The sequence below is a fragment of the Festucalex cinctus genome, chromosome 4 (assembly GCF_051991245.1).
Source record: "Festucalex cinctus isolate MCC-2025b chromosome 4, RoL_Fcin_1.0, whole genome shotgun sequence".
In the NCBI taxonomy this organism is placed as follows: domain Eukaryota; kingdom Metazoa; phylum Chordata; class Actinopteri; order Syngnathiformes; family Syngnathidae; genus Festucalex; species Festucalex cinctus.
In genome coordinates, this window is record NC_135414.1 from 28,980,852 (window position 1) to 29,004,488 (window position 23,637).

The window sequence follows — 23,637 nt, forward strand, 5'->3', positions numbered from 1 at the left end:
CATTTTCGGATCAATAGCATGGAAAGATGCAGTCGTATTATGTAATATGTGGTACCTTTTTTTATTTTTATTTTTTATTTTTTACTTTTTCAGACCTATTAATTTAATTTAAATTGACTAATTTCCCGCAGCAGAATCGCTGGATTGCAGAATGTAAATAAAGACACAAACTGATTTATGTTCATTCATTGGCCAGCGCTATCAACCATTACTACGATCGTAAAGTAAAACACAGCCATAAGTCACAGAAAATGACGAGTCTCATTTTCATGACAGGCTAAAAATTCAATGTCCCACAAGCCAAAGTCCACGGTTGGATCTTTATAACCATGCCGGGTTGTGTCAGAATAAATATTAAAGGGCAGAAATGGGTAGAAGCTATCCTGTCGTTATTTTATTCTAGCGAGGTGAACTTAAGGTCTGCGGGATGGTAAAGACACACAAGGGGGTGGATGCCGATTACTGTTCTGGGGCTGAACAAGAAGCCGGCGTGCATGTAAATACAACACAAGCTGGTTTGGACTCAGCGGGGAGTCCTTGCCAACCCGAGGGTATCTCATCAAGTGTTGTATTTCATTTTTCTTTTTTTCTTTTTTTCCCCCCACACTCTCATCTTCCTCCTGCTGCTCTCTGATGACAAGTTCATCTTCAAGTGGTAATGAAGGCAACAGAAATAACTCATCCCCTCTCCATCGAATGCAACCCCCGACCCCCAACACACACACACACACACACACACACACACACACACACACACACACACACACACGCACACACATACAGCCTCATGGAGTCACTTAAAGTGCCTTCAGTTGGCTCGCCTGTCCTATTTCCTCTTTATCCCATTTTATAGGGGCTGTTTACGTGACACCGTATTTAAAGGACATCGACGTTTGCAGGCTCCAAAACACATCGGCACTTGTGTCTTAAAAGAAGTGTTTATAACTGAAAATGGATACAAACTGAATTCATATATATATATAAAATGTCTACATTTAAATGACTTTGCCTAATAATGTTCAAGTCTCAAAGGGAGCTAAATGAAATGTAAATATTACGTTGTTTTGGTCATTTGTCATAACAGTATTTTTAAAGTGTCAACATATTTGAAAAAGGCTTTCTACACTAGGGACCTAACAGTATGAGAAAAAAATATCATGGTTCAGTACGTCGCACTTAAGAGTGAATTTAAAAAAAGTGAGACATTGATCGTTTGTCTTCTTTTTCATTAGCTAGGATATTTTACAAACAACAAAAAGTGCACGAATGTGCACCCCTGCTTAAATGAGCTATTTATTTATTTTTTTAAATGACATCAGCATTTTGGAACCTTAAAAAAAATGTGCAGAGTGCGAGGCCAGGCGAGGATGTTTGTAGTTTGGAGTTTGATTTAAACCATGCAAATATTTTGAGCCTGCCCTCTAAAAGAATCAGAATCGTTTGGAAACTGAATCAGAAACGTCATTCAAATCGTTCAAACTGACACTATTTGCAATCTTAATAAATGAAGGCTCACTATATTTTTGTAGAATCAATAATGTATGCGCTAACTTGTTGCTCAAGACATTTTTGGTATACACACAGAGAGACAAGCGGTTGTAGTGTTTCTCATTGATTGACATTGTCGCCTGGCATGCGTATTATAGCCTTTCCAGTTATTTGGAATGGATTTGACGTTTTCTTCTGTGGAGCCTTCATCATATAGCTTCCCTCAGTTGCATCATCTTAACCATGGAATCACGGGCTCTTCATCCATCAGCGATGATAACAACTCCTCCTCTTCGTCTTCCTCTAAGCAACAACCCTTTGTTTTATGTTACCCTTGTCCTTCACCACATCTTTCTATGCAATTGGTTCTCGATGCTGACAGTGAAATGCGACACAAGAAAGACGAGAGAAATGTGTGTCTAAAATGGAATACTCGACTGTGCATGAGCGTGTGCGTGCGTGTGTGTGGGCGGACATGGCGGATAAGCCGATAACATTTCTATTTTGGATTGGGAAGGGGCGGGGTGGGGAATAAGCAAGTGGAAGCTGGTTCTCCGGTAGCAGAAGACGGAATGAAAGGGAGTCAGGCGTCCTGCCAACTGGTAGGATGTAAACTGAAAAGACCATATGTGGGCGGTGGTGCGCGTGTGTATTCGTGTGCGTTTGTGTGTATTGTTCAAGCATCAGCACTTTAAAACCATTCCTGAGTGTGGATCCAGTAGAATTTCAAAAGTCTGATCTGTTCGATTTGTTAACAAAATTTTACCTCATGCTAAATAATACGGCAGCACAATGGTCTTAGAGGTTGGCATGCCTGTGCCACATTTGAGAGGTTTGGGATCCAATCTTGTGTTGTGGGTTTTGTCCAGGTACTCCGGATTGCACCCATGTTCCAAAACCATGCACGTGAGGTTGATTTAAGACTTGAAATTGTCCAGGGGTGTGAATGTGATTGCTTATTTCTCTGTATGTGCCCTGCGACTGAGATTAAATTTTAGTGTTTGCGTGTGGTTGGGTTCTGCTGATACGGTGAGAAGAGAGTCATGAAAAATACAAAAACAAAAGAGTAAGGGTGGACCACAGTGAGAATGCACACACAACACAAGTAACACAGTAATTAGAGGGCAATGTTTTCACCTGCTAAGATGACACTCATGATTCCGTAACATGATCACCAGCCTCATTCCGCAGTTTCTAAGTAAGCGCGGGAACGTTGTAAATGTGCTCACATTGGGTTGTTTTTGTGGAAGGGAAAGGCAAGATTAAAAAGTCCCTGCCCCCGCAAAAAAAAAAAAAACATTTTCATTTTGCCTCGCCTGAATTTTCAGCTACGTTTATTTTTTTTGTGACAAATGACACCCGCATCTCCTGTAAATCATTTTCTTACATAAGCGACTTGCAATCTCAGGAAAATATCCAAGAAAATTCAGGTTTCTCTGCAGTGAAGGCACCGTTTGCTTTTTGAAGTAAATGGTATGATCACTGATGTTGCACTTTCCTTCAAAATAAAATTTTAAAAAGCCTAAAAACAGTTACTCATCATTAAATACATTTGTTCTACTTTATTGTACATATCAATTAGATTATTTGATATTTCATTTATTGCATAATTTACTTCTTGCATTTAGTTACTGTAGAACTTGTGTGCGCCGTTTGCTTTCCAAAAAGAAGACAAGCTACTGATGCAGTTTCCTAAATGGAAAATATTTTAACTGCTACACAGTGGATCCCCATTATTCACGAGTGATACCCCAACTACAACTAATAGTAAACATCTGCAAATAATTGCTGCTCTTCATAATTTTCATAAAATAAATAAAGCCAAAATAAAGGCAGATGTTTAAAAAAAAGAGCAAATAATATGTAGGTTAGGTAAGAAACATGAATAATCAGTTTTCAGAAATAATAAAGTTGAATTCATTGGACAATTTACTGGTGGCAATTAAGTAATTTAGGTGCTGTCGGCTGCACTGCTTTTTACTAAAAGAAACTAATGATGTTACACCTTAGAAAAAAGAAAGCATTTAAACTATTTTATCTAAAATATTTATTTCAAGTACACAATTGTCTTCTTGAGATATTCATTTTTGGGAGTTCTATGCGAAAATTGTGCAAAAAAGAATATGTGGGAGCAAGGACAGCTAAATTGGTAATTATTTGTTTTCATTGTTTTGTGATAAAGAGAGAAACTTTTAACTGCTTGTTATGCACGCTGGGCTAGAAGTGCTCAAATGAGAAAAATAACCTCCCAAAAAGATCATGAAGTGCAAATTATATAAACAAAAAAAACACACACAAAAAAAAAAACTGCAGTGAAGGAAACAAAAATAGAGAATACTTAGAAAGCAGGAATGTCATCTGAATCACAGTAAGGTCGTTTCACTTAGTGTCTGTGTGTGTGTGCCTGCACCTCTTTGGAGCCTGACTTGGCCAGGTAGATCCTGCTGCGTTGGCAGGCTTCGTCCAAGCACACCGGCAGGAGGTGGTCCTGGTAGCCGTCGCCATCTGCCAGAATTGCAACGACAGAGTTAGGCAATAAGATATAAATAAGAACAAAACAACAACAAAAATGCGCCGTGCTTGGTATCAAGAGAAATAAAGCAAATCCCAGAAAGGCAAAACCTTTTTTTTTTATTTTTTATTTTTTTTTATTTTTTTATTTATTTTTTTACACTTTACACGTCATTGGGGGTTGACTTTACTTTAAGGCTGAATTTGCCAGTCCTACTGGAACTTCAGGCAAAAGTGTGGCAGAAGAATGGCTGGATGGATACATGAGTGGATAGAGGGTAACATATCGTTAGGAGAGGGGGAAAAAAAAACCACAATGAGAGAAAATTTAGTCCTTCAGAGGCTGACATTCGCCATCCTGTCTCCAGTGTTTACAGACTACCACACCCACCCACAAACTAATGCAGTCCCACCTGCCCTTTCCGCCATGAACACCTTCTTTCATCTCTCTTTTATCCATAATGCTATCATTACCCGCTATGCCCCTTCCTCACTCTCGTCTGTCACTATCACTCCTTCCCATCGAGGCGCCTCCTCGGTGAGCGTCTCCGTCCATCTTTGCCACTCTTTGTTCACTGCGTGCCTCCTCCTCCCGGGTGCTTTTCATCTATAGCAGCGCCCCCCAGGTGACAAGGTGATTGGCGGCGGAGGAGAGGGAGCACCAGGTATGGAACCGGGTTCCAGGAAAGCAGAGAGGATGCAAAGCAAAGCAGGTGCCGATGTCTGGCATCAACTTATTGATGTGCACCATGAAGCATAATTTATAACAAGCTTTTCTTTCTATTTACGACTAAGTCGGTTGAAATTTGTTTCGATTTCTATGGCACCCTACACCATCTTTGCATCTTCTTTGTTAAATTGGAGCCAGCACACATCTGGAACCATTTCAAGTGCATCTGACTAACAGCAAATAAAGTTCAGACATTTCCAGTATACTTTTCATGACATTTTTGTAGTCACATGGTTCGCAGACAGCTTCCACAGCATCAGGGGGATCTCACAGTGTTTAAAAGTATCAGTCAGGTGAAAGGCACAAAATAATTTCCAAGGCATTAAATACACCTTGGAACACAGTGTAGACAGGCATCACGGGGAGTAAATTTAAATAAGGCACTATAGTGAGTAATAGTGACATTACAAAGAACTGAGTGAGAAAATGTGTCATGGTCCGATAAAACAAATATTCAATTTTTTTGGCCATAATTCCGAAGGTATTTTTGGTGCCAACATAACACATGCTCATCACCAAAAGCTTACCACCTTGATAGTGCACTACACATTTTCAATAGAATACAGGTATGGACTTTTATTACAAAGCTGCAGAATGTGTTCAATCTAGCCATAATCTGATTTGGTCGCTTTGCAAGCCTCTCTCTTTTCATAGCCTATTGTAAACAAAGGACAACTACATAGATATCAAAAACTGAAACCATATCACAGACTCATTTTGACCTATGTTCTGCATAAAACAGTGGTGGTGGAGGTGCATAGGACCTTTAAAGTTGTGTCATGGCCCAGCCAAAGTCTAGACCCGAATCTTATCAAACGTCTGCAGGGTTATCTGAATCACATCTATGCACAGGACATTTCCTTGCAATTTGACAGACATATTTGCAAAAAAAAAAGAAAGAAAAACATTTCCACATCAAGATGTGCCGCAGTGTAGTCAGTCTCGTCGGGGGATGAAAGGTTGACAAGAGAGGTAAAATGAGGGCGGAAGAGAGGTGTGGAGGGGGGATAACGGAATGAGGCAGACCGAGAGGAAGAGGAAAAGAGGTGGAGAGGTTGCTTGTAACACGATATAATAAGATGAGTGGGAAGGGAGCAGCAGAGGGGGAGCTGGGGAGGAACTAGGCTAGCCTGTTCACACGCCGGCTTACCTGAACACACGCACACACACACACACACAGAGTTTAAATATCACATCAGAACACATTTGTGTCTCGCTGTATGAAAACTCTCCATATCTGTGGAAGTCTGAGGTCACGCAGCAGCCTTCGGAGCCTTCTCACTTCCAACATCGCCTCCATTCTATCTGCCCCCGATCTGAAAAGCCTGGTTTCTTGCGGCCTGCCTACTTCCAACTCACCTCTTCCGTACCATGCCACCCACTTCCATTCTTCATCCTCCCCACTTCTCCTTTTTTTTTTTGTATTCTCCCCCTACCCTCTTCATTCATATTGGCCTCCTTGGCTATTACCCTTCCAAGTTCCTGTCTCATTATGTGACTGTCCTACTTCCCGCCCACCTCCCTATTACCTGCATCAAGGTTGGTGGACACACTTGGCCATGGGAACGGTGCGTCACCTAATTATGAATGATGCGGCAGGGCCATTGTGGCTGTGAAATCCGCAATTACCTCAACCACAAGGCAAAGGGACACGTTTTGTTCCTTGCACAGGCTGCACGTCAATTAGGAATTTACGTCACAAGCCAGCGTTTTCATACACACGCGGTTGATAATTGTTCTAATGCAGTTGTTAAGCAAAATGAGTGAGTCACTCTCCAGGCCAGAGAGCTACCCGTCTTGTGATAATAGAGGAAGCATTGAGGAGGATAACCGAGGTTGAGAAGGAGACGGGTCAAGCAGAATGAACGATAACGGCATGTTTCATCTAGGGAGGCAGTTCTCTTTCTTCTCACTGAATTGCGAGATTAGAAGAAGTGTGACCCTCATAGGCCTCCATCATCAGCTAACAAGGGCAGCGTTGCTAAAGTGGCACTTCCGGAACCGAAGCGCGGCGAGAAAGAGTTCTTTGTTGATGCCAGCTTTGTGTGTGCACGTGCGTCATGCAATAAATACTTTGGGAACACATGGAAAAATACACAAAAATGCAACACAGACAGACGTAAAGCAGTTTTCAGAAAGTGATTATAAAACTACATAATAAATATTAGCAGGGCCCGATATTCACGGTGGCAAACTGTTTGGGAATGCAAGTGGTATGCACTTCGCCATACCAGCTAGCTAGCAATGAGCATTAGCTAGCTAACTAGCTAGAGGGTGTCTAAACACAGTGGCGAACCACTCTTAAGTCACTAGTCACCGCCTCCATGGTGGTGAATAAGCAACACTTCTGACAAGTAGGCCTATCGTTATCACGAAGAGATGACAACGGAGAACTCATGCTAACTCGTAAGCGATCGTGACTTGTAGTTCTGAGACACTGGAATAATTGCTTGGGTGCTACAGTGCACTTGTCACACAAGTGTGGTTGGAAGCATATGACAGTGGAAAATAACCAACTGTTAACAGAAAAATCACAGGCACTTTTTCTTAAGAAGAACAAAATTACACAGCTGCACAGGGCCGTAAGCCTAAACTTGAAATGACTGAGCGTGACGTTACCGACATGTTGGTCATTTCTGATTTCCCATCTTTTGCATGGCACCTGGCTGTTTATTAATGACAAAGCACCATTGCCATCGTCCGAGGTAAACCCAGTCAAGAGTGCCCCACAGGCCACTTTTGCGGCAGCGCGGCGATTAAAGCGAGCCTGCGGAGATTTGTGGTGAAGAAATGTGTAAAGCCGAGACGAACAATGACTCACACCGGCCAAGATTGTTTAAGGGGGATAAGACGTTCACAAAAATTTGTGTGTGTGTGTGTGTGTGTGTAAGGGTGTGGGCGTGCGTGTGTGTTTTGTGCGTTGTGTAGATTAGCCTCGTCTGGCAATGGCGACGGCGGGAGAAAGTTAGAGGATGAGCAGGCTTCAAATGCAGAGGAGGCTTAAGGGACTTAGCCAGGGAGCCTCTCGCACACCAACCGGTACCGTTAAATCCGGTCCTGCACAAGATGCAGCTTTTTAGGTGTTTACTTGAACCATTTTCTGTCCAATTGGCCTCCCAATAAGACCTGTCCAACTGAGTTACAGTTCTTGTAATGCTGGCTAGCTAGCTATTTACTATTACAGAGCTATAAGTCTACGTATACTCTAGCTAGTAGTGTGGCAATACTAGTCAACAATGTGGAATACTGGATATTGTAAGGTGTTCAGGCGTACGGCAGTACCAATCAGCACCAAATGTCCAAATAAAGAAGAGTAATGATGCTACAATGATGAATACAATAAAGAACAGTACACAGATGGGAAAATTGTCAAAGTGACATTGAAATATTTAATAATAATAAAAGTAAATGGCAAGGGGAAAGAAACTACTGTAATGCCTGCTGGTTTTAGTCTGGATTATTCTAAAAAGCCTACCAGAGAGAAGGAATTGGAAAAGGTGGTGTCCAGGTTGGGGTAAATCCAGGAGGATATTAATTCCTGCCCTTATCTTAGCTCTTGCAGAGTGCAAGTCCTCAAGAGAGGGAACTTGGAAGGTGGTTATGATGAGTAGTCTCGGCAGCTTCAACTGTCCATTGCAGTCAGATTTTCTCCTTTGTAGCTGCATCAAACCAGACTGTGATGGATGAACACAGATCTACTTTACAGTCGATGCTGCAGCACCAGAATACCAGCTGCTCCAGTTCCTGTCGAAATGCAGACTCGTGCTCATTAGGTAGATGGCTATGGTGTGTTCTGCAACCTTCAGGGATATTACAGTTGCGTGCCTTGCAGTGCATTGGTTTGTGTGGCGTAAGAAGAGCAGTGAACAGAGGAAATACATCTTTGTGGGGCGGTATTGATGGTGGGCGTGGATGACGTAGTTCTTCCCAAACCTCACCTGCAGTGCTCATAGCTAAACTGCAATGGGTCCAGCGGGGGTTCCGTGATGTGCTTCAGGTGATCCAACATGAGGTGTTCAAAGGACTTCACGAGTCACTATTCATGTCAGGGCCACAGGCCTGCAGTTCAGTACAAAAATTGCAGGGTTGTTTGGGATTTGGATGACAGTGGAGCGTTTGAAGCAGGATGGGACTCCAGAGATTTGTCAAAATTTGTTATATTCTGCTTTTGAATGGAGAAAGCTGGTTTGATAGAAGGTGGGGGGTCGTGGAATGTGTGATGGGGGCTGTCAGCATTGTGATGGAGGTTGCTGGTGTTTGGGATGAGTAGATCTTGGGTGTAAGGGTGTATTTTCGAGTCTTTAGAATGGAATTAGTTCGTTAGCGAGGCCACTGTAGTAATCCACTCGGAGTGGTGGTCTCAAAATTGATGATGGCTCATAAGCCTTGTCTCACTGACGCAGTCATTAGGAGAAAACTTTCTTTAGCTTATCTGACTGAATAGATGCTCTAGAGAATGCTAATTTCTTTCACCATCTGGTTTGTGGTGTCTACACTCCAGTAGGCCTGGGCCAATGTTAGATTCTGACGGTACGATAACCGTTAGCAAAAATTTTGGTCAAAAATGTCCTTTTTCAAATATTTGGGTAAATAAAAACAGATTTTTCTTTTTCTCATTAAACACAATCTAAATAAATAAATGTTGACATTTGTCTTCTGTTTTAATTCTTCTTAGCAAGTCACAGTGTCCCATCACTGTCCTTGGGGATAGTGTCTCACTATCTCCCCAATTGCTCACCCCTTCACTCTCTGCTTGCCAAGAGTGACTAGACTCTCATTTACTTCAAAGAGGCGGCTCATTTATGCAACTATCCTAGCAGCCAATCATATTTATTGTACCCTGCTTAGAAGTCAACTCAAAAAAAGAAAAGAAGAGCTCATTATCGGTGACGTGCAGTATTAGCGGTTATTGAAACTACAGTAAACTGTCAAACCGGTAATCATCCTTACTCCGAAGTCTGGCAACGTTCGCAAAGTTTCCCAGTGAACCACAACTTGGTAGTGAATGGCTGGTACGTCTGTCAAAATCAAACATTTTTATGGGGCATGTACTTTATTCACATTTTCTGAAGGATTCAAATGACTACTGTTTGTAGATGACCACTTCAATTTATCTCAAGCCTGTATTAATCTATGTTAACTTTTGGAAACAGAGCAAAAATATACTATTTCCAATCAACCTCTCCGGATAACTAGCATTGCATGTCCCAAGCTTACTGTTTAACCAGTTTTAAAAGGGGAAAAAATATATGGAACAACTTGACTTCTATGAATTCTATGTGTGTGTTGTACTCACCAAAATCAGCAAAGGATGATTGACCCACGTTGGGGAAGGGAGGGTCTTCAGGCAGAACAGTTGCCCGGCTGAAGTTGCCATCCTGACATCATGTGAAAGAAGAAGAAAAATAAAAGGAAACATGAATAATACTCATCAGCATGTTAAATACACAATTCTAGACAAAAACCACAATCATTTAGCCTCTTTTCTTTTTATGCAAGAAGATTCAACTTTACCCCTGAAAACATAAAAACAATTTTCTTAAAAATTCCACTCCAAACAATGCCACAACTCAGTTTTGTAGAACACCAGCTTGTAGAAGCCCAAACGCATGGGGCCTATCCATATCAGTCAAATGTAGCATGAAAATTAATGGAGCAGTCACCTTCTGACCACTGTAGCAAGGCTCACCCTTATGCTGTTGGCACCAGAGCTTCACAACAAGAATCAATGGCAGCAGCAGCAAAATAAGCAGTATGGCAATGGCAGAAAAGATTTGTGAAATTTTACATGGCCACAGCTCCTTATGTTCAGCTTTTCTATTCATTGCGCAAATCGCTGGCGTCGGGCCTTGTACCTCGAGAATTGTCACTTTCAAGAGAACCCTAAAATGGCATGTTAGTTCAACCATTAACATTACATCATCATAGAGAAAAAGCCATTTTCAACACTGTAGATTGGTCAATAATTCAGAAAAATGACACCCACACGTGTGTACTGACCAAAACTATAGATTTATTGGAAAAAAAAAAAAAAAAAAAAAAAAAAAAAAAAAAAAATTGCCAAAATGTGACTTATGAGGTGTTAGCCTGATGCCAGCGATAAGCATATTCCTGACAAATGATGCACCTTTAAAAGTGAAAAGGACTTAAAGATGTATATTATTATTGCATTACTAATAAAGCTTTCTTACAGTCACACATTTCAAAAGAACACACACACGCACACGCGCACGCATGCACGTCAGACATGGGTGTTAACTAATTGAAGATCAGATCTTAGCCAGTATGATTGACTGGCGCAGGCTGGTGATTGCTAAATGTCATGATTAAAACAGTGCATGTGCCTGTGTGTGCGCGCCTGTGTGTGTCCGTGGATTTGATGTGCAAAGATGAAAGGATAACACATCATCTTATTAGAGTCCCTTCTGTTCACATTACTCGAAGCCACTTGCACACGGCCACACACTATAGAGAACCACTGTACAACACAGTGCACCTGACCTGTGCAAAGTGTCACTATTGTCAACACAGTGCACATACGTTCAAAGTGGAGACGCAGAGAACGTAAGTAACGTGACTGATGAACATTCCGGGGGTCGTGCTATGCAGCCGGCACCGCTCGCCGGTTTGCACACCGGCTGAATAAGCGCACAGCTTTGTCATTCGGCAAGTACAGTACTCCCGCATTATAATAGCCGACGTGGAGTTGACCTTTAACAAACACCTCTCCTCACAACAGCTTGTTGACCTTTGCCTCGTCCTTCTCAGTGCCTGATTTCTTTTAGATAATGACATTACAACACAAGGAGGGCAGGACGCAGGAAGAGGACATAAGGAGGATCGCTTGACAGGATTTTGTTCATTTTGTGACTAAGCTCATAATTACATTTACTTATTATTACCACAAAAGAAATCCGTTTTGGATCAAATGTCATTAATCCATTCAGCCTGCCAAAATATAATAAAAGAATGTAAAGACATAAACTGTTTGTATGTAAGATCACAATGAAATGATTGTATGTACTGTAATATTCATGTGTTGGTCCCAGCAATGGGACGTGGACTTGTGATGTCAAGAGCTGGAGTCGGGTTCATGACCGGCTAGTCATTGTGAGCGTGAGTTGGTGAATTTGAGTCACCGCCAATTTGTACACAGCCCTAGTATGTATGTACGTATTTATGTACAGTATATAAGTATGTACAATATATATGTATGCATGTATTATATGGATTATTTCTCTGTTAATGAAAGAAAAACCCCACAGTGGTCACATAAATAACGTGAATGTGACAAAAGTAACAATAAATACAAAAAAATATATAAATGAAAATTTAGCTAATGAAAATCTGACACTGCTTTTGAATTGTGGTTGAACAGAATTATTTTAAAATACAAACTCATGAAATCTGTGTGGAAAAAAACTGATGGAAAAGTCATCGAAAAGTTTGAAAATAATTTGACCACAGGTACGTGTTCAACCAAGCTGTGTCCTCAAATTAGCATCACATATCAAAAAAGAGAACAGTAATAGTCTCCCTCCTCTGCCTTTAGGCCTTGGGACAACATTTCCAGCAAACCACCTCAACGAAGACATCCTCAAAGTGCTAAACGGAAAAACATCCTTGGCGAGCATAAATGAAGGATGGGGGTGGGGGCCCTGTTATTATGGTCGAAAATTCTAAACACTCTTCTAGGTTATTTGCTCATTTTTCCTTTTTTTTCATCCCTGGCTCTTCACAATTGCACTGCCAACCCCCATCCTGTTTCTTCTTGCCGGGCCTCCTCCCATTCCCTCTCGCCGCGATAAGATACACTGCTGCTCGCCTTGTGCCTCAACCTGCTGAATTTCAAACGGGGCCCCCGTCTGCACCACCCTCACAACACACACACACACGCGCACACATGTGCACTCGAAGGGACTAGACAGAGACACACGCGCACACGCAAACACACACATATATGTGCATGCGCTACACACATATATGTGCGCACGCACGTACACTTTCCCACAACAGACACGCACAAAAAAACAGCCACACAGTCTCCGCTGGCTCTGCACCGGCAGAATATTAACTAGTCCTGCAGTAGCAGCATACGACAATCCAGCAGCCCACTGAAGCTTCACAGATCACAAATGAACAGAGGTGTGGGTGCTTCATGACTCATCGACTCTGATCAGCGGGTTAACACCTTTCGGTTGTGGAGTTGGTTGGGTGAAGAACAACAAAAAAGTGTTGTTAGTGCTCCAAAAACAATGGGCAAAGATAAACACGCTATTAAATGCATCTTTCTTATGTTTGACAGAACACAAGCTCTCCTCAAACTATCCTGCTGAATTACGAAAAACATTTGGTTCACTGTTCACAAATCCATTTACATATTTTTTCCCCTTTGGAACATAGTCAAAGTTATTCATTGCAAAATTCACTCTTTGCATAGATGCTGCCAAAGCGCTAACTAAAGTGGGAAATAGTAATCAAATAATCTGTAAGCCATTTACTTTGAAGGGTTTTGAAATTATATTGAATTGTTTTGGGGGCAAGTTTATAGAATGTGAATCATTCATACATACCAGGATGTTGTCACTTTGTGTGTCAGGCGTTGGTTCCTACCTCATGCAAAGATCAGGCGATTACTGTATCCACGCCTATCCACGTATTTTTGCAATCTTCCTAAAAAGAAGTTGCTGCCTGCTCCTTCTACAGTGCCTTGTTAGCAAATTAGTAGCCTGATGTTGGGCAAGTTGCTGGATACATCTGGGACTAGTTGCTAGCCAGTTTCAGGGCCCACAGACAAACAAGCGTCGGCACTCACATTCACACAGCATGTATGCATTTGCAATGTCGGAAAGAACTGGAACACACAGGGGGAAAAAACAAACAAAAAACAAAACAAAACATGAAAACATGCGTAGAACATGAAAACTCCACACAGGAAAGCCGGAGAAGAGATTCAAACCCCAAACCTTAAAACATGCTAACCACTAGCCACCATGATGACTACTACTAGCAAACTGTGTGAAATATGTGCCAAATATAAAAATGAATTTTAAGTCAAGTTTTTTAGTGACTTTATCATCATCTGTGGCTGTCGATCAGGGGTGGCGAGATCCGGTCCTCGAGGGCCGCATTCCTGCTGGTTTTGGATATTTCCCTTCTTCAACACAGCTGATTCATGATCAGCTCATCAGCAAGCTCTGCAGAATCCTGATAACGAGCCTGTTAATTGGAGTCAGCTGCACTTCGAGTAGGGAAATCTATAAAACCTGCAGGACTCCGGCCCTCGAGGACGGCAGTTTGCCACCCCTGCTGTAGATGGATGTGCGCTAAAAATAAAATATCATGTACCTTGCTAATCCAGGTCTCAAACTTCGGCCCTTCGATTGTCAGGAACAAATCTAAAAGGTAGAAAGGCGACTGGTTAAGTCATGCGAATCATATTAAATCCACAAGCAGCAATAATGATGCAGAGCTTCACATCATGGACAACACAATCGCATACTGTGTGTTTTCCCTCTTTAGTATTTTTATACATTTTTCCCCCCTCTAGTAACTCCTGACTGTAAAAGAGGTGAGAGTAAGGGAACGGTTGGAATAATTGCAGCAACTGACTTAACTTTATGATGAGTTTTAAGACATTCAGGGAGAAATGTAGCGAGATACATATGGCACCGCGTGACATTCATGTCAAGAAAATAAAATAAAAAGTCAGGCTATCCAACCCCCAATTCAATGAATTTACGACATTGTGTAAGATGTAAATAAAAACAGAACATAAATGATATGCAAATGTTTTTTAAGCTATATTCATACGAATACACTTACAAAGACAATTTATATGTTATGTTCAAAATGATGAGCTTCTTTTGTTGCTGTTTTTACGCAACTATTCACTCATTTGAATTTGGAATTTCAGCTTCTCAATATTAAATATTCTCAATTTTCTGTAGTCTTTGATGAAACCAGACTGATCTTATTTGTGTTGAATCAAACAGCACAAAGTGGAAAAACAAATACAAGAGCAGCATTTGATAGAATTTGCTAAGAGAATAAAAGGGATGTATGGCATCCTGACAAGCTGGTGGGGAACTGAGAAGGCATTGGAGACGCGCCGGGTGGCGTGTTGATGAGTTTCGCCTTAATCAGCCAATCAGCCCTCTTAGGCAGGATCCAGCCGTGATTGGCTGATTAGCTTCGGTGGAGAGTGCAGATCATTCGGTAAAACATTCCACAGTCTCGCTGCGGGGCGTCATCTCGCCAAGTTTTATCTCTGGGAAACTCTTGCCTCCACTCCACAACTTCTCTCACTAAAATATCAATCATTTCGACACTTTCGTGGGCTTTAGTCTCGCCATCGCCTAGCAGGGTGCAGAATGATGAGTACTTCCTCCCTTACTTAGAGTCTGAGCTGACAGTGAGTAGGCAGAGGCACTTTTTCCTTAGTTTTGCTAAATGGTAGGAGTGTAACGGTTTATGTATTCGTGCCGAACAGTCTTGATTCGGATGACACGGTTTGGTGCACACACTCAAACAACGACCATACTTTTAATTGGTAATCTGCACCTTATACCAAGTCATCTTCTTAGGTATTTCAAAAAGTTCCAAATGACACTATGTTGGACATACAGTTATTTGCACCACTCTCTGCTAAAAATAAATGAAAACGAGAATTCTTTTTTTGTTGTTGTTGTTTTTGTTTTTTACTTTTTGTCATTTTTTTCATTTTATACAGAACTTCGTACCGAACAGTGACCCCAAAACCGAGGTACGTACTGAACCGTGGCTTCTGTGAAGCGTTACATCCCTACTAAAATAGTCCATAATATTTAAAGTGAATATATATATATTTTTTTAATAATCAGCAATTAATTTGCATTAGCTTGAATAATAATCTTGGCTTTATTAAATAAAAACATCAATCTGAAAACAGTCCTTTTTGTGCAAAATCACTGATGATGGACAAAAAAAAATAAAATAAAATAATAATAATAATAATAATAAAAAAAAGCTTGTTAGGAACACTGACCTGAAATACAACTGCACTGGAAACACCACATGTTTAGTTGTTTTATTTGTATCAGTGCAATTTGGCAAACATGATCAGTTTACTGCAGAATTGAGTTGGTAAACTCGCCATAAATACTACAAACTCGGACAGTTCAGGTGTTAGTGGACTGACCGCAAACACCACAAAGTCAAATGATTCAATGGTCTAACGGACTCAGCCGAAGCACTGCAGACTCAGATGATTTGGTTTGATCTGTTCTGAGAAAATATGAACTTAATTCATACTTTACTTCAAACCTATATGCCTAGCCATTCAGACCACCATATTCTGCCTGACACTCCCAGAAAGGTTTTCCTGTTTAAGGAAAAGATCTGGAGTATCCGTTTGATTACCGGTAACTCAGAAAATGAGCTCTTTTTCACAAATGATCCTTCTCTGTCCCAGTGTCTGTCTCGTTCATCTACTTATATCCCATGTCAGCCTTGGGAGGAGCTGTTAGCAAGCCATATAAACCCATCTGCTGCCGCCATCGCTCACTTGTAAGCAGGTTTTACAGTTTACCCCAGACATTTGCATTCAATCCAGAGACTCATTTGAGTTAACATCAATGTACGGAGGCATAACTAAGATGATTTGCTTAAAGTAAAGGACCTGGTTGTTAGACGTTTTTCCCTTAGAGACATTGCTACTTAGACTGACTCTGGGTCCATTACTTGTGCGGCTTTTGTGTCGGGATCCATTAAATTTTTGTACAGGTGCTATTCAATGACTCTTCAGTGACAACGGCAACTTCTCAGCCTGAATAATGGATTACAGTAAACACCCCGCTATTCACAGGGGACAGAAATGGCGCGAATAGTTCCCCCTAAAAATGTTTATAGATACTAGTTTAAACCATCAGCATACCTCAAACTATAAAAACAAAACACTAGAATGTCATTTCAAACTCATCTTAAAACATTATTCTTAAATATAAAAGTCTTAGAGATGACAGCCAACTGAAGTTGGACCCACAATATTCCAGTACAAAGGAAAAATAATGGTTTGTGGAAAATGGAATACCACAATTAGTAAAAAAAACAAAAACAAAACAAACAAACAAACAAAAAACCCTCCAAGTAATTAAGGTTAAGATGGGAGTTAGCAGATTCACTCGAAACACGACAAACTCAGATGTGTCATGTATTGGTGGATCACAGAAGATTTGATGACTCGGCTGTATTGGTGTTGACTTTTCATGGCAAAAACTACCGTTTGAAGAGGTCACTGAATGTACCTTTTTTTGCTCGGCTAAACATAAAAAGTGCAACAGCTTTTTTCAAAGGTTTAACGTTTAGCTTGTAAAGGTGGAGATCCACCATAGGTTTATGATTCTCATTTTATCCATTTATGCCTTAAAAAATCCAGTTAACTAACTCAGCTTCCGCTGTACGAGATCACTGTTGCCACATTTATGACACCAGAAATTCATCAGACGGTTATACGACACATTTGGAGGTTACAATTGCGCTGATTTGGACAAAAGGTATAAAATAGGATGCCCAGCGATTGGTTGGCAACCAGTTCGGGGTGTACCACGCCTACTGCCCAAAGCCAGCTGAGATAGGCGCCAGCACCCCCCACGACCCTTGTGAGGAATGAGCGGTCAAGAAAATGGATGGATCGATGAAAATGGGAAATTATTGACACATTTTAGCAAATATATTTCAGTATCTGTAAAAGAAGATACTATTTTTCAATTTAGTTTGGTGAAGCTAAAAAATGGTGCGAGTCTGACCAAATCCTCTTATGTTACTCTTCCGTGAACCAGGAAGTGCCCTGCTACCATCAAGGTGGACAAGCTGAAAAATTGTTGTGTCGTAATGCTTGCGTAAAATTCTGCACAGTTTTGTTCTTTGTATACATGATGCGTCTACATTTTATATCACCTACTATATTGGTAATTTGAGTATAGCTAACCTTTTCTTCTCACTTGGACTGAGCATTGCGTTACACGTTTTGTGTCATATATCGGCTTTGAGTTGACAAGTAAGCTGCAGACAAAATTGGACGCCACAGCTGATCTGAGCACTCCCGAGCATTAGCGGCCAGAGCGAGCGCGGCGAGCTGTCACACTCCGACACGCCGGGAAAGTCGCATACATATTGGAGTTTAAAAATGTGTTTGTGTGGGAGGAGCAGGCGCTCCATTGCGTAACAGCAGCGACAAGGTTTCTAAGTGGTATGTCGTGTCGCGGGGTAATTAAAGGCACACTCGGTACGAAGGATGGAGCTGAAGGACGCACAAAAGGAGTCACGCGGGAAGAGGTAGAAGCAACACGGCCGTTCTCTTTTGCAAAAAAAAAAAAAAAAAAAAAGAATGGCCTTGCAAAACAAGTCACAACATAGTGGAGGAAATCTCTTAATTACAACAAGAGGCAATCTACAACTGCTTAATTATTTCGGCTCTGCGATGCGTCTCTTTGTCTCGTGAAACTTGAAAGGATAAACTGTCCCGCCCACACAAGCGAATGCATGCACAAACATGCCGCGCACACACCCGCCTCCGTGACACGCATTAATGGACTGTCACGGCTGTTCTATTTGTCATTCAGGGTTCTGATCCCACGAGATCATATTTACAGAGTGTGTGACGTTTTTAGCTTTCGCTATTTTCACGTCTCTTCATTCCTCTCAATTTGTATCAATTGGTATCATCTTTTCATGTTAACAGACCTCTCTTGCTCTCTCCATAAAAACGGTATACGCACAGGTTGTAATGTCACTGGTAAAAGCCAATGTTTACTTCCTTCACAAATAATCAAGATGGCTAAAGAAAAGTTGTGGTGCTGAAACCCATTAAAAAACAAAAAAACAAAAAAACGGATGCTCTACAGAGGAAAACATTGGAAAGTAGAAATTGATGCCACGCATTGATTGCCTCAGCCCATCCATCGCCTCACTCTCGGGCCAAAGTCTATACCAGAAAATCTCTACTCAACTAGCCACAACAGTACACAACACTTTAAAGCAGTGAAATCGCTTTGTCAACATCACCTTCTCTTCTGCATCCATGTGATAGCAGGCTGTCATTTATCTGCAGTGAGTTGATAGAAAAACAGTGCTCTGAAGGCCAGCATGTTCCAAACAATACGAGAGCTGCAAAGGTGGCACATGGCGAGGTAATTCAAGTTGATACAAAGGTTTTGACTTCTCGGGGAGCAGAGGAGAGGCAGGGAATGATGGCATACGAGCGCTCATCGAGTTATTCATAGCCTCTCCATCAGATTTGTTAAGGGGATTGGAAGCAATTTAAGAGGCCTCCGTTGACTGTTTGACTCAGGCGGCATTATGTCTCTGTATTCCATTTCGCCCAGGCAGGCGTACTGAGGGGGATAAAGACCAGGTTCGCTATTTCGCTCCTGTCTTAACAGATAGCAAGGCTTCAGTGAAGAAAGAGAAGTTAAGTTGGCCGAAAACCAGCACAGTTCTTTAACCAGGTATCACCTTCTTGGTTGTCTTGAGATTACACACATTACTGGAGGCCAGGACAGTCTTTAAGCATTGTAGCTGTGGATCAAGGCGTGGAATGACTTTTCCGGGGGATGCGTGTGTTGGGCAAATCACTCTGGGTAAGCATGTTAAGTGAAACATATGTAAAGTAGACAAAGTCCTGAATAGGAGGCAGTGCAGTTCAACACCATTATAACAAACCATTCAACAAAAAAACAAAATTTGTGTTTTGTTACCATTTATTGGTTAGTTAACAGGAAGTCGGCTCACTGGATTTGCAGCAGAAAAGGACATTTTAATCTTTGTTGGTTTTAACCAAATAAGGGTTAGGATTACCGAATGTCGCAAAAGATTATCCTGAGTGATTATCCTGTCGTACGGGTATGTTCAGAGGTATTTTTCATCATAAGCAGCGATATCCTTCTGACCAATTACGCAGAAAAACTGTGGATTAAGAACATGGAACAACCTCCTTAAGTAATTTCTCTTTCATTATGCTTATCTGGAAAGCTAAACTGGTGTAGACAGACCCATACCAATAAACATGCTATTCTTGAGCATTTTTTTACATGCTTTCCAATCACAGTTGGCAAAAGCCTGATTATCTGATTTCTCTAAAGATTATCTTGTGTGGTGAGGGGTGTGCAAAATTGTGATTTGTTTTTTCCTCCCTAATTGCAATGTGAAACTGACCGATCAAGGCTCCTGATCTTTGGTAAATAAATCAATTCAGTGTGTAGTGACGAGCACCTGGTCATCTTGAAAACACCCCATTTTTATTGGTATGCCGGTCTTTGCGGAAGGTTTTTCTCACTGAAGGTGTTCAATGTGATTATTGTTAGAAACTCCAAATTGTATTTTCTCTTTTTCGGATCCAGCAGAAATAGTTCCTGTCTGATTTAGTTTATGACATGACTCAAGTGGACCTGCTTTGTTTGGATTGTTTGGCCTTGGCCAAAGTTTGCACTTTACTGAGAGTCAGAGGAGAATTTGTGTTACGGAACTTGCATTAGATCTCTATTGTTGCATTGTGCAGGTCAATGAAAACTGTGTGCAGTCCTGGTTTGCAAGACCATCCGTGCAGACTAAAATATAAATTCATCACAAAGCCTCTGCCTCAGTCTCCTTTTCAATAAATTCATTTAATGGCGGATAAGTACAGTCAACGTGCTCACTTTTTCCTCCATGTGTAACAATCTATGTATGAATATCACCAACATGTACAACAACTAAAACAACAACAACACACCCACAGTACACAGCAATAATGACACAAACAGAAGTGCTAGAAAGGCACAACAATGTGGGAGGTAAGACACACGCAATGTGGTGAAATGTGGATAATTATTCGTTTCACACCGCTAGCCTGTACACCCTCACACAAGCACGCGTGCGCGTGCACTCACGCAAATGCACTAAAATGAGCAGTCATTTTATTCTGCCAAGCTTGTGCTTTCAAAGCTTCCAATTAGCAGCTTATCACAAGTGCTGCCGAGCTCTTAAGGAAGCGGGAGGATTTCAGTTAGGGTTCAGCACCGATTCACAAGTAAAAGTCAAGCTTGGTTCTCATGTGATAGTCGGGCCGGGCATCAGGACGATACATCTTAATTGGGCGACATGGTGAGCTGAATTCAAAAGCTCAATTTAGGCTCCATGTTTTGAACTTCACCTTGCTCTTTGTCGGGAATGAGGACGGCTACGAGATTACGATTTAGATTATGCGGTCAAACTAAAACTGCTACACCCTTTTAAAGAAAATGGAAATAAATAGAAAATAAAGTTCACAAAATGTCAACAACGTTGTGCATGCAAGCCACAAGTAATATCAATTAAACTGAATTAAATTCACTAGTCCCTTCAAAAAACAAAACAAAAAAACAACAAAAAAACACCAGTCGCTAGAATGCTCGGAAAAGTTGCTAAATAATCGGCAATTTGTGAAAATGGCCTGCACTTTTATAAACTAGCTCCCATCTGCTCGGAGTCATGTTGCCCTTTCTATGACAAAGGACATGAATATTTAGGTAGTTCGTTCTTTGATTCATCACTGACACAGTTAAAATGGATCTGTGACGTCTATAGCCGTCAATGGCATTGAATGAGTTGATTGCCATTGGGACGATATGAGGCTCTTTACACAAACACACACACACACACACACACAAAGATTTAAAAGGTTTGAGAAGCATAAAATACAAGTAAATAAACAAAGCAATATGAAGGCAAGGAGGGAAAACACGGACAGCGTTACATACTACCTGTACAAAAGGCCTTGCAGCAGTGGCAGAGAAAAACAGAAGCAGCGGTGCAGACCGGAGCTGACAGTCGGCACTGTGACTGCCGCATTAGCGCCTGATGTTTCCCCCACGCACCTACATGTGTGCTGTTCCCTCGCTATCCGTCACCACAGCTCCGAGCTATTACCCATTGTAAGCATGCAGGATAATGCGAAAAGAAAAGCGGCTTTGAAGTCCGGAGTCAGAGAGTGGAGAATGGAGAGGTAGGTGTAGAAGGGGGGAGAAAAAAAAACAATAACTAGGTAATACTTTCTGGATCTGTAATACCCATGACTTGGATATTTGTTCATGCCTAAATCAGATTTTGCTGACTAGCTGTGACTTCATGTTACTTTGAAACTATAGAGTACATGGGATAAAATAAACAACAAAATGGAAGCCAAAATCGTTGCTTAGGCTGGATTTACACTGCAAGGTCCTAGTAACAAAACTCAGATTTATTTATTTATTTTATTTTTGGGGGTTGAGTGGGGGAATATGTCAAAAATAATGTATAGTAAACCTCAGTTTAGGTAAAAGGTTTTCTCATTAACTCATTTGCTCCCAATAACGTGTAAATAGACGTAAAGACGTATTTATACGTTTTTTTTTTTTTTTTTTTTGCTAGAGCATACAGATGGCTTTGATGCAGCCTCTCAACTGCAAAGAACGGTTCCAGAAATGTTAGTTATTACACAAACGGCCAGCAGGTGGCAGCAGAGATCAACCAGGGCCATCTAGAAAAAAAGCTAGATTACTTACATTTTAAATAGATTTTTGAAAACTGATGAAACTTGGCTCTCTTCTGATGCTAATTGCTGCAAAACGGAAAGAGATAGAAACATACTTTTTTTTTCCTGATGAAAGAAGAGACTTTAATCTTTCTTTTGGTCCCATGCTTTTATAGCAATTGAACACAATATTCTGTGAGCCTTGCAAAATCAGTCAAAATCCAGTAAAACAGCGAACAGGATTGCTTGTGTGAAAATGGCTGGGAGTGAATGAGTTAAGTAACGCTCCAATGTCTGTCTTCTTCTTCTTATTATTATTATTATTATTAATATGATTATCATTATTATTATAATTATTTCCAAGAATAAAAGTTTAAACTCAAACACACTGTAGCCCCTTGAGGTTGCTCTGGAGACAAACTCATAGAATCCCCCCGTCGCCTGATCTCCTTGCTCCATTACAGGACAAATGTCACCTTGGCATGTTGCCTTTGTGCGTCTGAGTGAGGCTGACAGTAATGAGGCTGCCCGCGCGGGCCGGCCGAAAGCGCCGAGATGGCGTACATTTGTGCGATGCTATCCGTCACGTCCTCTGCGCTCGTCTGTCTGCATCGACTGTCTCATCTTTAAACCTACCCCGCCTGCCCGCCAGGCTAAAGCTTGGTGGGGGTCGGCCTCTGGCATTCTGGAGGAAATGTCACAGCTTCCGCCAGTGAGATGAAACTTTGGATGGAACAAGGCGTCACAAGGAGTGTCTCACGGCAGGAAGTGGAATGAGGTTTTCAAGGCTGATTCAAACATACGTACAGTACTTTATACTCTACATCCACAACATTAAGTACAGTACATTGAATATGTTTTGAGTATTTTTGCATTATTCATACTAAGCTGTAGTTTTAGTTCATTTCGTATTTTATGATTACATCGTTGCTGTCTGTGCTCAATTTTCAGACTTTTGTGTAGCACATAGCTGACACACTTTGTCAAATTCGAATCAGCAATTCTTTTTCAGGCCTTTGTGTAGCATACTGCTGTCACACTTTCAGGCTGTGCTACTTTTTCCAGAGTCAACCAGAGTAAGTGAACTAAAAGGTGTAGACTGCAGTTGTTCAAAACCTCATTTTGGTGCTCTAATATAAAAACAAACAAACAAAAAAAAAAACACTCAACAGTCCCTTCGGATTGGTTTAATATATTCATGCTTCTTAACATGAATGTGCACACTTTTTTTTTTCTGAAGTCTTGCAGTAGCACGCACGATGTCCTCCCCAGGAGGTGTGCACCTGTACAGGCTTGGCCCAATGATATGTGGCCCTGTCCTTCTGCTAAGGGAAGCAGCAGACTGTGAAACAAGATTTTCTAAAACTTGGCCATGGCCCACAAAGCGGAGTTACTTTGGGGT

At 41.2% G+C, this 23,637-nt stretch overlaps 1 protein-coding gene across 1 annotated transcript in view; it reads right to left on the reverse strand.

Annotated features, from left to right (window-relative positions):
* The window catches only part of itfg1 (integrin alpha FG-GAP repeat containing 1), an 84,834-nt gene that overhangs the window by 52,713 nt on the left and 8,484 nt on the right, over positions 1 to 23,637 (reverse strand). Inside the window, exons 7-9 of the mRNA XM_077520140.1 lie at positions 14,078 to 14,127; positions 10,026 to 10,107; positions 3,899 to 3,993 (exon numbers count right to left, since the gene is read on the reverse strand). Of these exons, the coding sequence (XP_077376266.1) occupies positions 3,899 to 3,993; positions 10,026 to 10,107; positions 14,078 to 14,127 (227 nt within the window). The remainder of the gene's footprint in view (positions 1 to 3,898; positions 3,994 to 10,025; positions 10,108 to 14,077; positions 14,128 to 23,637) is intronic.